The following is a 17,019-nucleotide window of genomic DNA, read 5'->3' as shown; positions in this document are numbered from 1 at the left end:
TCAACCTAAACATGTCAGTCCTCAGTTTTCTTCCTTCTTTCCTCCTTCATGATTGATTATAAATGCTTTTTCATTTAGTTTTACTTTGGTTATTCAATCATGAATTCATTCCTGCTTTTTCATTTTGCTCTTTCATTCATTAATTCGTTATCTTTAACTATTTTCAGCTTTTTATGGCAGGCATCTTGTTATTTTAATGAATTATAATATAATAAAATAATAAAATTGTCACACAAGTTCCTCTACTTCAAATCAATCATTAGAAAGTCCTGCATAGCAATCATCATAAAAGAGACAAAATAAAATTATAAAAGAATAATGCTTTTTTACTACACTAATTTCTTCTGCTTGAAACAAGTCATCACATCATAGCAATATTGCACTTAGAGAATTCAAGCATCACAGTTTCCAAGGAGCACACAATGTAACCATAGTAATGCAGACAGAGACTAACTAATTAGGAAAAACCACTGATCTGAAACTGTCATGTTAATTTTGATGGCAAAAATGGACATTGTGTGAAGTGAAAATGCAAACTGATTTTTAATTCACATGATAGATTCTCTATGCTTGTATTTGGTCATAATTCTTTATGTTTTTCTCTTTCATTTGACACCACTTGGGGGATCATACCTTTGTGGCATTTCAAAATAGGTCCATTTTAGACAAAAAGGTTAGTCAGTAAGTTAGTAAGCAAGTAACCATAACTATTATAGGCTGATACCATTTCATGGTTCAGCAAAAATGTTTGAGTGCATTGTTTGTTTTTCCTGAATTTTCCATCTTGTACTAGTTGTACACTACACTGTGTTTTGCAATGCTAGCTGACACACAACCAGTCAATATTCCAACTAATCAATAGCTGCAACAATTACTTCTATTTTCCTTCCCCCTTCTTTCTCACTTCCATATTTAGCTCCTGAAGCCACTGTAAGTCTAATTTGCATATAACTGTAGTCTTCATTAAAAATTCATGTGAGAGCTTAACAATTGGGAACAGGGCAGGGAAATTACAAGGACAATTAACTTTTTCTTTGAGATGCACAATCTGCTTTATTTCTTTCTTCAGATTATTAAAAACCAATTCATAAGAGTGTCAATTTACTACCTTTGATTCTTAATTACTGTCACAATTACAATCCAAATTAAAATAATGTACTTAATTTGCAGTGGATAATTAATTAATATTATGAAAAATATTGACAAATTGATATTTTAATTTTGCAAACACTGTACTGTGTGCCGAGATACGTTACACAAAATATTGATTAGAAATTAGCAACTGACGTCAGTCCTAGAATGAGCAATAATTAATAACCCAAATTAGCAATTTCACAAATCTCATATGTTGTCAACAGTATTCTTTATAATTTATTTATTTCTTCTCTTTTTCGGCGGGGTATCTTTATTCTGCATAGACTACAGACTATGGGTACCAGCAAAGGATATTTTGATTTCACAAATTTTAATTAGACCCTTATAACAATAATTAAGGGGGGGATACTGCCTTTTGCTAAAACTTATTTGTTACTTTATCATTTAAAAATGATCTAACTTCTTGTGATTTATCTTTAAAGATATTTTATCATAAACTTGTACAGAACACACTGCCACATCCTGTGTTTTCAGCTAGGGTGAAGGTTTGGAATAATTTAGGATTAGGGTGATGTAAGGATTAGGGTTTAGAGTTCTAAAGGGTTAATTAAGTCAAGGTTTAGGGTTTGGGTGAAGTTTAGTGTGTGGGTGCAGAAGGTTTTCAATAATTATTCTAATAATAATTTTGTTAAACTTAAACAATCGGATACAGTCAGTCAAAGTACCGGCGCGGACGCACACATTGTGCCGACTTTGAAGGCACGCATACCTCAGCAGAGACGCAGCACTCACTGTTTACGCGCTGTATACGGGAACGTTGTCACTTTGGACAAACTGTAGTAACGTTTGCTCAGTATTTTTTGTGGGACCTGAGAGCACATCAGACATGACATTTTCGCATTTGTTTGTGGGACCTGAGAGCATCAGACATATATCGAATTGCATTTTAAATACAAGGAAAGTCCTTCTGATATCAAATAATTTTGATTTTTTTTTTTTTTTTTTAATTCGCGATATAATACACATTTTATGGCTACGCGTTTTGAATTCGCCACCCAAAAATGGTGGTTTTGTTACGCTTTTCCAAATCGAGACTCGTTCAAATTGTTATATCTCTGCTTAAACAAAAGGTATTGTAGTTTGTTTGGTGTCATTTTGTAGCTAAATGAGTGCCCTAACAGACCTCCAAAGGAGAATTGTTTATCAGCTTAGATAGTGGAGGTACAGTTGTTTGAGTTCAGAATGGCCAAGGTGGTTGTTGAGGCGGTGGTGGTTGAGGCGGTGGCGATATGTGCAAAGTCTATATGGGAAATAAAGATTTTGTGTGTGCGCGTTGAATCAAATGATCATATCTTTGCATCCATATGGGCTACAGACATGGTTAAGGGGTACTACACCCCTGTGGTAAATTGTGACTATTTTGCATTTTTATCAAAAATAATAACACACTGGTAACAAAAGTTATGTATATTATTGGGGCAAGGAATCCATTACTTCACTGAAATTTCAGTGATTCAAGACAAGCGGTTCAGTAAATATGATAGGATATGAGGTACATCCTTGCTGTACCTCTTTTCTTGTCATAAATAACGAACCGCTTGTCTTGGGTCACTGAAATTCCAGTGTAGTAATTGATTCTTGCCCTATAATACAGATAACTTTTGTTGCCACTGTATTATTAGTTTTTGAGAAAAATGCAAAAATAGACAAAAATTTATGGAGGGGTGTAGTACCCCCTTAATAGCTCTTTTGAAAGATTATTAATTCTGCTAATTGTTTTTAATCATTTTGAACACTTTACGATTGGTTTAGTCTATAAAATACAAACTTTTACGTACAAAACTACCAGTTTTCATATTAAACACTGTAGTAAGTGATGCGGATGTCTTCAAAATCTAAAAGTTGCTGTAAATTTTTAATTACTTACCTTATCATAGTAAAAATATACATTTTCTGGGAGGAAATTTGATGAGGAATCTAAATATAGACTTACTTTTTCTGTATGGGTTAGGGGTAAAATGTTTCAGTTCAAAATATGTGTAATTGTAAAAAAAATTGAACATATTTTGGGACACCCTGTATTCCGAGATTACCAAACAGCTGTGATTTTTTTTCTTCCAAAGTCAGTAGGCTCCACCTAACCTCTAACCAAATCAATGTTGTTTATACTTTCAGTTTATAACTGCAAGTTAGTAATAAGCAGTGCATTAAGTGACCCATTTTTTATTTGGAATTATTTTATTCCACCCTGTATAACAAGGTCACCCTGTACAATGAGTTGAAATGTGTATATTTCAATTGCTTTTGCCTTCAGCTTTCCAAAAATGTATACTTTTGCTAGTTTAGGGTTGATAGTTGTGGAGATATTCTAATTTGAAACTTGATTGGTGTAAAAATTCATAATATTTGTGATGTAACGCTAAGGGTGGCGAGTTCAAAACACACGGCCTTATGGCAAATGATTTTAAAAAATTGATATTTTCTCAAAGTAAATTGTATTCTAAAGAATCTAATGATATGTATGTAGCTGGGATGAAGAGCTGCCCTCATATGAAAATTTTGACTATTCGTATTGAAGATTTTTTCCTCAAACACCAAAAAAATTATTTGCCATAAAATTTGTATTATATCGCAAATTTCAAAAAATCTAAATTATTTGATATCAGAAGGATATTCCTTACATTCAGTATGCATCCGAGCCCTTAACAACCTGATGTGAAGAAAAGACATACATTATGACTGTGATGCAACTACACATGAATCATTTATCAACTTTAATGTGAACATTAAGCAAAACCATATTTCATTTTGCTTCAACAATTCAATAATTAGATGTTGGAAAACAGCGTTGGTCGATATCTTCACTCCAGTTTTGTATGGATTGAGTCAGTGACTGCCAACAAACGATTATTTTCTACCAGTAACCAGTACGAGAGCCAATAAAGCTAACAAGTGCAGACGTGAGGAGTAACAATTAACTTGGTGCAGATGAAGCTGTTGCTTAGCGACCAATTAATAAAACTACTCCAAAATTAATTAGGCAAGTACTCAAGACTCTTTCCCAAGGCCAATATCGCAAATATGTTTGTATTTCAAGTTTCAACAACAGCCTGAGCAGAAATTAATGAAAAACTAGACATTTGCACTTCTCGGCTTGCAAGGTTCTCAAAGCAAAGCGTTGACCACAATACCTTCATCAAGTTGAGGTGTATTGTTGAAAATATATTTTCTTTAAAAAAAAACAATTTTGAGGGAAAATATTTTTGAATTTAACATGTATATATTTGAATTTTTTTTTTTTTTTTTTGAAAATATAATATTTGAAGAAAAAATATACAATTTAAAATTAGCTCATTATATCATAAAAATGAATATGCAAATTAGACCCCAAAATGTAGCCAAAGTTTCTAACCATAGCCTACCTATCCTAGAGTATCTGAAGGCAATCTGCCTATCCATAAAAGAGTTAGAGCATTCGGCTGGATGTAAGGTTAATTTCAGCACAAAATAGGCAAAACTCATTAATTATGACAACAACAAAATATGCAAATTAGATTTTTTTTTTAAAGCAGGGATCCAGAGTGCGGAAGTACAGACTGGCAGACACTGCAAAAACAGCATGCGTCACAGTGAAGGCACAAAGGCATACATCTCATCATGTATGCTTTAATTTAAATGCAATACCGTATTTCGTCAAATAGTCGCCCCCCCTCAAATAAACGCCCCCCACCACTTTTTTCAACCAAGATGTTTCAAAATTCCGATATTTCCATGCTATCTTGTGTAGTAAGCTTACCAAGTTGCTCACATGGTCGATAATTAAGCCACTTGCACGTTCCGCCATTATGCACTATATGCGGGAGAGCCTCGAACTGGCAGCATCCATGAAAGGAAGAATTACGTAACCTTACACAGAATGTTATGACTGGTTCAATTCCCATTCATGTATGCTGCCAGTTCGAGGCTCTCCCCGCACATAGTGCATAATGGCGGAACCGTGCAAGTGGCGAATAGCAGCAATAAATGGCAAAAATCTGCATCAGAAACCCGGAAGTGAACCAAAAGTCAGTGTCAAAAGTTCGTAGTTCGTCATTTTAGTGTGACTTTTAAGCTTACCTAATGATTTTAACGGGAATTGTCGTGCTAAAAATGACCTCTAATAAACTTGGGAAAATGTAACGCCCCCGGGGGCGTTTATTTGACGAAATACGGTAGGTTAAAATCAATTTCTATTACCGTATTCGTCCGAGTATAGTCCCACGTTCGAGTATAGTTCCAACCCCCATTTTTCAAAAAATTCCAAAAAGTTATATATTTTTTCGGTTTTGGAGTGTCCCTGGACCTAGACCTAAATGCTAGGATCATTCATGGTTGGCCTAAAAAAATTGCATGATGTTTTGTGTTTTTAAACTGAAAATTGATAATTTGTATTCATGTCATACTCTATTAATGATTTCAAAATGCGTTCAAATTCAATGCAGTTTGAAATCATTAATAGAGTATGGCATGAATAAAAATTATCAATTTTCATATTAAAAACACAAACTTAACTATCATGCAATTTTTTTTTCACAAGGGAGAAAATTGCTCTAATTATGTTGAAAATGGTCTCAAATAATTTGTTTTCCTCGATAAATCAGAAAAAGAATGATTTGCGCTATACATATAAAGGATGTTTCGTTACCTTGGGAACACATCAAAATAGAATGATACCCCATTGAGTCCCACTGAATTCTATTGAGTCCATTTGAACTTGACAACTGTTGCGTTATCTGCATGATTGCTTGCAGCTAGACAACTAATTTGAGATCATTTTCATCAAAATCAGAGCAAATTTCGGACCTATTACCTTGTAATGTTTCTCTTTTACCCATAACTCCATAACCGCAAGTCATAGATTGGTCAAAGCATACTTTCCTGAATCCTTATTGAGGCAGAATCACGATGGTGTGGGTTTTGAATAAGTTTGAGAAATTCTCTGTGCAAAGTTCAATTACCATAAATTCCACTAATGGGGGTATGTTGAAATGTCTAGGTTAATCAGCATAATAAGTACTACTCTGCCAAATATGGCAACACAATTTGCATCCATGTGAACTGAAATCACTTACAATAATGATTGGATACAAGTCATTAAGACATGTCAGAACCAATAATACTTACTTATACATAATACAGTTAGAAAAACTAAGTAGATAATCAGCTCTCTGAGTGTCGTCCTCACATGAAGATCTTTGTCCTGTTTGGTATCATCTGTTTGTCTTGTCCTCCATAATGCTATAATGAAAACAAATAATATAATATTTATGATGTTGTCATCAATGTATTATCACATTTTAATTTCAGCTGTGCACATCAAAAGGCAGGGGGTCAAAACAGTGTAATAAAAACTAATCTTTGCTATTTTAAATACTTCAGGCCTTGTAAACCCGCAAGATAGCGAATCGCAAGGTATTGGCAAGGTAGAAGCGACTCAGTGCCCATTGATATAGGCTAATACATGTAGACTCAGCAGAAAGGACTCACTTTGCTCGCGCTATTCAAGAGGCGACACGATTTGTGAACGGGACTAGTTCTAACCCAAGGATCACCCATATTTCTAACACTGTGTGATGTGTGTATACTCAATCATAGATTTTAAATAAAATCTATGACTCAATAGACCTTTTCAAATCAACATCGTAAACATTGAAAAACCATACAACGCACCAGGTGTGCATGCGAGCATACTTACACTCACATATCATTTAAGGGCTTCCCAACCCAACATACATGGTCATGTGACATGATCTGGTCCATGGAGGCCAAAGGAGGCATTTTTAAAAATTGAGTTACCGTACTTAATTTATACTCCAATGTACAAACATTAGGCTATCATATACTGAAAACACCAAAGGTCTAGCACACTTGGTTCTTAAAAGTCCTGAAGTTTTGTGATGTCTATTTTCTTATCTATTTCATTGTTTTTTTACTCCATATTTTTGTCTAAATCTTAAATTTGCCACCTTGGCCTCAATGGACCAGATTGTGTCACATATAAAACAAGCAGCTGTCTAATTTTAAGAAAATTCAATTTAAAAAGGTCTATAGAGCTCAATATCTTTAACATCAAATGTGACAATAAATCTTGACACCTATATTAACCAAATGCATAGTGACAAGGCCAACTGACATTTAAAGTTCTGTAATTCTGCAAAGAAGATTCCACAGTAATATGCTCAAAAGAGTATAATTAATTGATCTGGGAAACATAAATAGTACCATCATTGGATGTTCACAGACCATGTGATGAATTCAACACATTGTATAACATACTATGTCTCTACATCAGGTATCATCTCAAGTACCAGCGAGTCAGTCTATAGATGGTACTCATCATAGCAGAGCACATTAATCTGCTTTTGCTTGTAACAATGTAGGAGTAGGATTCAACAAGAAATGTCTTTGAAAAGACAACGCCATGGATAAAGATCATGTTTCATAATTTTGCATTGACAAGTACTTGGGATGCTAGTAATTTTGTGTGTGTGGCACAACCAATCGGGTGGGAAATATCGGTTGACTCACTACACATAGGAAGATTGGAGGCAAGATTCCGAACTGGTGCTTGCCAGTTGCCAGTCACATCTGAGATCCACTTTTGTGCCTTTACGGCTCACAACAACCCTGTAAATGAAACTGGGAAGAATTCAAGGGTCTTCATTGTAGCTAGTCAGACTTGGTTGAGCTTGATATTACATTTTACAATGACTTTGCCATAAACAAAACATCTTTTAAAAACATAAAAGTAATTACTTGGGCAGTCATTGGTCATGGAACAGGGCGGGGATGATATGAACATGATCTTTGATGTGTCATTTCACATGGATTTCTTGCTACTGGTATGGCTAACCATAACCAGCCTAACCTACTGGTAGATTGCCTTCAAACTATAAACTAGCAATTTAGCATATTTTTCTTTTATCTGATTACTAAATTAAAAATTTCAGGTACATGTATTTTAATTCAAAATGTAATTGCAGTTTCAACTTGCAAGTTAAAACTAATTTCAAGCTATGCATTCTAATTTTTAGTAAACACTTTTTGTAATCTTTTTTATAACCAATAATTGATGAGCTAACTCTTAGAATTTTGTGATACAATTGTAAGAAAATATGTTTTTGGCCCATTTTCCTTCAAAATACAAAAATATTAAAATTTGACTTTCATTGCCAGTTAGAACGATAAAGGATGACGATTTTGCTATGTTTCATAGGCAAAAGAAGAAGATATTTTTTTAATTGAAAAAAATAGTGAGCACTATGTTATTTTTCTGTAATCAGGAGTAGCTCATAATTATACCACATTTACATTATTTATATAGGCAAAAGATGTCATTGATTTCATTTGTGTTTTGAATATGTCCAAGGATCTGGAGTATGCAGGGATATGGACAGTTGTATAATTTCTTTTTAGAAAGCACTTACAGTACAAATACATCTCAACCAGTGCTGTACGGTGCGACCATTTTAGGCGCATTGGCAACTAGATTTTTGCTGATGGCGACTAAATATTCATTCCCTGGCGCCAATGGCGACCAACTGCTGTCAAAGCTTTTAATCGCCAAAAACAAAACATGTATGTAATGTAGCATTCAAGAGTACGAATGTATGCTATGAATATGCATTTATCATGATGTCTCAATGGGGACTTCCTGGAAAACATATAGGCCTACACTGTACATGCTGCGTATGAAGTATGTAGCGTTCAGTAGATCAGAGTACAGCAGCTATTGAACATTCAACACACCTGGCTGTTCAGTTGCAAGTTGGCACCTCAGATTTTTTACCTGGGAGCAAAATTTGGGCGCCTAAATTTATAAAGTTAGGAGCCATTGGCTCCTCAATCAGGTTTTGCACCGTACAGCACTGATCTCAACCATAATTTACAAACAAGCATCTTTAAACAAGAGACATGCTACCATCCATAGAATTTTGAACTCACTAAAGAAGGTTAATGCAAAGAACATTCTTCACACAACATAATAAACTTTTTCCCTACTTTATTAAAACAGCTTTAAAAGTAATCAACACTTGGCTTACAAACATTAATGTTGTCACCAATGTAAGCATTTCAATGCATGTCCAGTCTCATCAAATTATCTAATGCTAGCACACATGTTCACTCAAGTCAAACATAAATTTTGAATTTGACAAGACATTTTGAAAATGAAAAGCGCTATAATTGAGAGGAGACGATATTACAAACATTTAAGATGAGTTTAAAATCCTAAAACATGGATTTTTTAGAATTTATATCATCCTTGATTGTCACTTGTCAGTAATGTTCATTAATTTTTTATACATTGCGCTGCCTGTGATTTTGTAAACATTTTGAGCCCTTTTCAAATCACCCCCCTTTCTCAAAGATGCTTGTAGCTTGTACGGTAAGGTTAACATAGCCCCCTAGCATGCCAAGCACATGATCACCAACCAGTAGCCAAGGGATTTCGCTGACCAGCAATTCGGTGTGCGTATGGGACTTTGGTGATAGGTGATTGCGTCATGATGATCACGTGATGAGATCCATCATCCATGCATGTGCATTGGTTATCATTGTGGCATTTTGTGGTATAAAAGCGGTGTTAGGGTTAATAAGTAAATAAATCTTGCCATAAAGTTTTGAATTGTCTTATCAAATATCATCAAGAAATCTACCAATCATCAATAACTGACAGTGTGATGTGATGTCCACTTCATAGGTTCATTTTAAAATTAACCATTTCACTGTTTAGCCTTTGTTTATAATTGATTGTTAAATTGTACATTGTAATTAATATTGTTGTTTTATGATTAAAATATTATTAGTTGTATAAAATACAGAGCACAAAAATGAACAGGGATGATGTGCTACAAACATGGGTTGCATTTGCAAAATTCCAGTTATGTCAAGGGAGCCCATATGCGCGCCATTCTAGGTGATTCTTTACGGTATACATGTACATCGATTACACCTTTTTCTGCGCCAATTATGGTACCGGTACTGTATCTAGATCCATTAGCCTTTTCGAAGCATGGCGTACACAAGGAGGGTAGTACATGTATTCAATCCTATTGTGTCTGCCTGCATGAAGGCCCGAATGTCGGGGGTTGTTTCATCTCGGGGTGAAAAATATTTTGCAGTGTAGTCATGGGTAGGAGTAAGGTCCAAAAGTAGAGGGTCAGAGTTCACCCCGAGCTTGCACATTCCCAATATATGGAGGGTGAAAAATTAATATTTTTTCAATTTAGGGGGTCATTCACCCCCGATCGGGGTTAACGCTACCCCTGTCTGCCATACCTAATGGGTAGTTTTTTCACAATTTTCTCAAATGTTTTGGAAAATAGCTCAAATTTGTCTCATTGTCTTATTTCATTGCAGATGAAATGTTCAAAAACAAATTCAGGTATTACGCGAGCGTACGTTGGGACTATATTGTCGCATTCAGTAACAAAAAAACCCCCAATTCACTGCTTTGCCTAATATATGCCAAACAAACTTAAGTGACAGGTCCACTTTCATAAATTCAGATTCTCACTTCAGTGGTACCTCCCTACCCAAACAAAACTAGATCCTTGCATCACACAATATGTGCAGCCATGTTTCACACAATCACGCAGTTCATAATTTCGTCAAATTATTATTTTTTAAGGAGACCTTTTACTAGTTCTACATGTATGCCCTATTCAATTGATTGATTTTTAAAATTTCAATATGGAGCTGAGACACCACATCAATAATTCAGTGTTGTTTCATGAATCCCTCAACACAACGTATTTACTGCCAACTCCACCAAATAAGCTGTAGTAGAAATAGGTCAGTCAATAAAATGAGGATCAATATTTCCTCTGTTGACTCTTAGTACCAAGTCTTCGTAATAACGAGCTTTGTTTGTCTGTTGGAATTCGGTGATCAAAAACTGGCCAAAATGCAGTACCCATGGGAGGTGATGGGCCTGGTGATGGGTTGTCCAAGATTGATCAAACTATCAATTTGAACAAAGGAATGCTCCTCTCCAAACAATGCCAAAAGACAAGTCTCTTTGAAGTTCTCAAAATACATGCTGTCAAAGCCTCATTTGATTTCAAAATGTCACTAAATAAGAGGATACAGGATTTAACACATATTTTGAAAATATAATGTTCATAAAATATGAAGGGCAGGAAAGAGAAATTTAAAAGAGAAAGGGCAATCATCAAATCAAAATACATTTAAAGGTGGTCACTCTTAACCCTGGGATTAAATGGAAATTTTTTGGGCATATCTGGAAAAAGTGGAGAACTTGGGAACCATGTTCCCAGGAAATTTTGCTATTTGGAGGGAAATGTTTGTCTTCTAAACAAAGAAATACATAAGAAATAATGGGAACATTTTCAATACTGGAGGGAAATTTTGCAAACTTGGAGGGAAATTTTGATGATGTTCCTGGGAAATATTGCATTTTTCCAGCCCTGTTTTTTGGGCCTCATATAATAACTTCTAATTGGTGGTCTAACAGTATACATACAGTGTATTTAGAATGGAAATGACTTGAACCTATCTGTGAGGTCATTTTGGGGCAAAAATGCTCAGTTTTGGAAAAAATCCCCCCAAAAACAGGTTTTTTGGCCCCAATTTTTTCGGTTATCTTAATTTTAAAACAAAATATTTCTTGAGTAAAAATGTTTTTATTATTAATTTTTTTAATCTAGATAATGTACAACCTGTTTTTTATTTTTTTTTTATTTTGAACAACTTCATCAAAAATATTTGGACTAAAATCAACCTTGTTTATGATTTTTTGGGCAAAATTGAGCCTTTTTCAACAATTTTTGGTGAAAATCGTCATAGTTGGTCAAAATAAAAAAATAATAAAAAAACGTGTCCTATTTAGAGGCCTGGCTTCTTTTTAAAAATTAATTTAAAAAAATGTTGACTCAAAAATTTGTTTGTTACAGTGACCAAAAAATTTGGGCCAAAATATTTTCTCCAAAACTAAGTATTTTGCTCAAATTTGACCTCACAGATGGATTCAACAAGTCATTTCCATTCTAAATGTTTACTTTTATGGTGTACACTTTAGACCAACAATTTAAAAGATATGAGGTGGGTCATAATTCCAGGGTTAAGACACTCCCATCTTTTAAACCCCGTGTAATATCTTTATCAAATTCTAACTTCCTATACCAACTGTTCCTAACCTTTATTCTAGTAATAGACTATGGTACCAAAACATACAAAAAATCGCTAAGGTGGGTGGCAGCAATTATTATTGCTTTGGCACTTGTAGAGTAAAAAATAACTCTGAATAAATAACAAATGACTCAACTCCACAAAATCAAATATATTGAAGAGCATGTCATCTTTTTAAGATAAGGGAAAAGCAGGCAACAGGTCCCTATTTTAAGACAGCGCAATTCACCTACATTGTATTCTCCTAATTACAAAATCAACTCACTAAGTTCCACTTCATTAATTTCCATGTACCTATCCAGGTTACCATGACAATGATTGATCAAACAATAAACAATACAGCACTTATAACCAAACTCATTAATATTGAAGAAACTGCAGATTGGCTTTTATTATTTGTGTGGTTATCGATCCACTGTATACCTGCGTCAAAACCATTCCAGTTTCTGGAAGCATTTTGCTAGGGAATGCGTCATCATAAAGGCGGTGTATCAGATCTTGATTTTTAGTTAGAATTAGAAAAGGGCTTCATAATTAAAACTGGTCTAATGCACGGTCACTGTGTTAGAAAATATTTCTCTGCTCAAAAGTTTTTACAAAATAAATAAAATAAACATTCTACAACAAATTATAATGAATTAATACATTTAGTGTTCTTTTTTTCAGCATATTTGTTTCATAGAGGATTCAGAGCCTTCAATCACTCACTGTTGAAATACGGTAACCATTTTGTATCTAATTTGTTTGTTTGTTTGTTTATTTTTCTCACTGTTTTAACAAATTCATGCATGTCAGTTCAGAAAAGTTCAGCTTAACACTTAGGTTGTGAGTACTGTGTGTCTGTGTACACTGTACATGTAGCTTGTAACAAGACAATATTCTGGCAAGAACATTAATTAATAACACCTTTTATTCTTTTAAACCCAATCATTTATTTTGAACATGCATCTTTTATGCCCAATCTAGACCCGCTTGCCAGTCCTATATACGCCGTACCTATGTATATTAAGGACTGGCTTACTCCATTTTGGATGTCAATGGGAAATACACACTTAACGATTTAGCCCAAGTTAGAAACTTGAAAAAAATCTTTAAAATTTTATCAATGTATATAAAAGTGGTACCAACCTTATTGTGCTTGCTAATTTAAGACTCGGTTGAAACAAAATTAAGGATCGAATGCATTTTAGTGTCCAAAAAGGCAAAATTAGATCGTCAAAGTTTTACCGAAATCGGCACCCTTGCGAAGGGTTCAGAATTCGAATCGAAGCGAAAATATCCGATCTTTAGATCAAAAACACAAAATTACAACTTTAAACATACTATTGGCAAAAGACATTATTACCAAACAATATAGAATAGAAAATTTGACATCATTTTCTCAAAATATTGAAGAAATTTGCTCACTAGACATCGAAAAAGTACGCAATCCAATTCCCGTTCAAACGCGTGAGAAACTGAAAGTGCATAATCGTGACTAGCCCAATCCATCCTATGGCCTTGAGGGGTAACCCGGGTAATACAAACATTTACCACTTGAATCATAAATGTGATGCAATCAAGCTCATGAGTTGGTCGCCTGTCAAACAAAATCAAAATTCCGTTTTAAATATTGTGTGCCATTTTTATAAGTCATATTTTTAAGCGTTGCTCTGATCAATAAAGAAGTACCTTCAAAACAAGGTCTTCTAAGGTAGGTTTGGGTGTGAATTCAAAAACCTGGGTACATGTAAACTAAAGATTTGTGTACAAAGTTTAGGACATGTGGGCAAAAACTGGGTGTGTACATGTACATACATATAAATTTACAAATTTAGGGTAAAACACTACACGACTGGCTGCATTTAGCCCTTGTCTCAAAATCTTTTACATTTGTACATAGTGACAAACAACTCATTTATACCATTTTCACCCGGATACATAGCAATGACGTCAGTGCACATTTCATTGGGCACAACTTGAAATCGCTAGCTTTCGCTCAAAGTGCTGGCGTACACACTACCACGCTTAAAAACTTACATAATGTACAAGTTCGGTAGCTCTGTCTGATATTTTTAAAGCAAATCTTGATATTAAAAGGAAATCAACAGTACAGCAAAATAAGGCTGACATAGCAATGTCTGACAGGCGACTCTTTCCATTTTTCAAACTTTACAACATTTTGTGATAACATGAAGTTGGACATTTTGATAAAACACAACAATAACAACATCAAAGGTCATTTTAGGCACCATCATCAATGCATTCTGTGCAAAATAAATTGATGCAATTTGTGGTCACAATTTACAAGTTTTTATGAAAATTCTAATTACAAGAAATGAGTGAAATCCTAGATAGAAAATATCTTGATGGGTTTTTTTATGTACACATACTTTACTATAGTTTAAAAATTAAATTTGATGCAAGTGAAAGAACAAAATGAAAAAAGAACTACATTGTACAACACCACTATACATTACGGTACTAACTTTTACTTTTTATCATGCATCGAAGCATTAGGAGTGTGGATTTTGATACTTACATCTTAAAAATCGTACAAATTTAGTCCAACATCCTGCTTGCTGCGCCTCTGCCCTTTGCTTGGCTACTTTGGGATCAACGACTCTCATTTCCCCTTGCATGTAGACTTCACTCTCCATAGCTGTGGGGGCATGATCTTTGCCTTCATCATCAGATGGTAATGATGGTCCAGCATCCATCATGTCATCATGTTTATTAAAACTACTGTCCAGATTTTTCTCCTCCGTACCGCATCAAAGCCTTCATTTTCATGGTCACTCCATGCTTGTCTTGAAGCAGCACTCGACGGACGCCTTGGAAAAAGTAAAGAGTGAAACAGTTATTGTTAGCCATTTCAGGTACGTACCGGTACTACACTGTACACAAGTAAAATGTGAGCACAAAACGTTAGTGGTGATGTTGATATTATGACATTTGAATGAAACAAACAAACAAACAATTAATTAAGCATTCCTTGCTAAAGTTATAAATAGTAGCAGAGCCTTGATACTCATTCACTGCCTGTACAAATGGGTATTAAGTCACTTTATCATAACTGGGCAATTGTCAGGATTAAATGTGGCCATGCAATTGGCCGATTCTGACCATATTGTGCATTTTAGAGAAAAAAAAACCTGATGCAAAATTTTACTTTCATTCTCACCAAACATTAAATATATATCGGGATATTCAGGAAGGTACGGCACTTTATCAAAACAAAAGGACCAACCTACATTGTAAAGTCACAATCAACAGAGTGACACTCATGACATTGATTGGCAACTTATATGCTGGAAACAGTTGCTCAATTTTTGTTTGTGTTTGCCTCATTCGTTCGGTTCGGGTCAAAATTTAAGGAGACATCTGACAGTGACGTACAGTTTTGTGGAAAGGAAACACAATTTGATTTCTTATGGAAATGGTACAATAAATATGTAAAAGTTATAATAGAGAGCTCTGTCCTTCCCATTTCATTTATCGGTATAAAATTTTACAAGCTTCACATGTTCAGTTAAAACATGTCATGAATATAAATTATAATTCCTCGAATTCATCTTCAACTACCGTACGCCGACTACAGATTTATCTTTAGGCTTTCGATCATTATTGCTCCAGGTACTGATTGTAATTATATTTGGGTGGCATGGGTAGTTCCAGTAAACTGTAACTCGTCATAGTTCCAGTAACTGTAACTCGTCATACCTCAGGCTCAGGTCAGTAGATGGCATTATGTTTATGATAAAGACTGAAGTCTTGCTCAGTTGCTGGCAGGACTAGTGGCATGGGTGGTTAAAAAATTGTCACCCTTGCCCTTGTGCAATACTTTTAATCTGATAATTAGACGTTATTTAACAGTTTTACATTGCTCGAGATTCACTCAGTACAATTCATTGCATTGTTCACCAACAACAATACAACATGTCATGAACATGGTAAACAACTGATGATGGTTGGTAAACAGCATGACAAGAAATCGTTTCCCATACGCCTGTTATTCCTGTAATCAGTCCTCATGCCACAAAGACATTCACGAATATCCAATATATCATCTTAAGCATTCGAGAGCATGTGTAAAATATAAAATGTTTAATACTTTTAACTACAAAATCATGTCGTTCTTGCCTACCTTTGCTCTTCCAAATCTAATCCAGATTTTGACCCGGAGGTACCTGGTCGCGGAGACGGGCTCACGCGTTTAGAAGCCATGTTAAATCGTGAGAAACTTAGTCCAGATCGTTAATAAAGTTTTTGGGAACTCGCTGTAGCAAAATGTGTAAATGACCCCTTAATTTTAGGGGTAAAACATCGAATTGTACGAGCTGGTCGTTGCGGACACCACCCTCCGAGAGTCTCGCAAGTTTCTTCTGTCTGGCTGGCTTCGTTACCTGTGGAATAGTTTTCACTTTCTTAGAGTTGCCAGAAAAGTGCACACCCACAAACTAAAATACGCCCAAATGTAAGCTGTGGCACCCTGAGACCATAATACCTTTAGGTATACACTGTATGGTCTCAGGTGGCACCTACCTGATTTGATTTGATATAAAATATTGGGGGTGGGGGGTCATTTCTCTAAGAAACTCTTTATTGATACTAGTGTAACTACACATGCCAGCAGAATTATTACAATATTAGTATTGCACAGCGGGGGGGGGCACTCGACTTTGGAAATGATGGTATGTGCCCGGGGTATGTGCCTGTCAATAGGCCCCTCTTTTGAAGTCAACTATATACAGG

General features: G+C 35.0%; 1 protein-coding gene across 2 annotated transcripts in view; it reads right to left on the bottom strand.

Moving 5' to 3' along the window:
* The window catches only part of LOC140171877 (polycystin-2-like), a 62,531-nt gene extending 45,859 nt beyond the window's left edge, over nucleotides 1-16,672 (bottom strand). For both annotated transcript variants that reach the window (XM_072195217.1, XM_072195218.1), the window contains exons 1-3: nucleotides 16,412-16,672; nucleotides 14,807-15,098; nucleotides 6,259-6,372 (exon numbers count right to left, since the gene is read on the bottom strand). In XM_072195217.1, coding sequence (XP_072051318.1) covers nucleotides 6,259-6,372; nucleotides 14,807-14,987 — 295 coding nt within the window. In that variant the 5' untranslated portion in view covers nucleotides 14,988-15,098; nucleotides 16,412-16,672. The remainder of the gene's footprint in view (nucleotides 1-6,258; nucleotides 6,373-14,806; nucleotides 15,099-16,411) is intronic.
* Nucleotides 16,673-17,019: the final 347 nt, after the last annotated feature.

Source organism: Amphiura filiformis, chromosome 15, assembly GCF_039555335.1.
Source record: "Amphiura filiformis chromosome 15, Afil_fr2py, whole genome shotgun sequence".
NCBI classification, from domain to species: Eukaryota; Metazoa; Echinodermata; class Ophiuroidea; order Amphilepidida; family Amphiuridae; genus Amphiura; species Amphiura filiformis.
The sequence above is the reverse complement of the archived record's forward strand: the minus strand, read 5'-3'. Positions and strand labels throughout refer to the sequence as shown.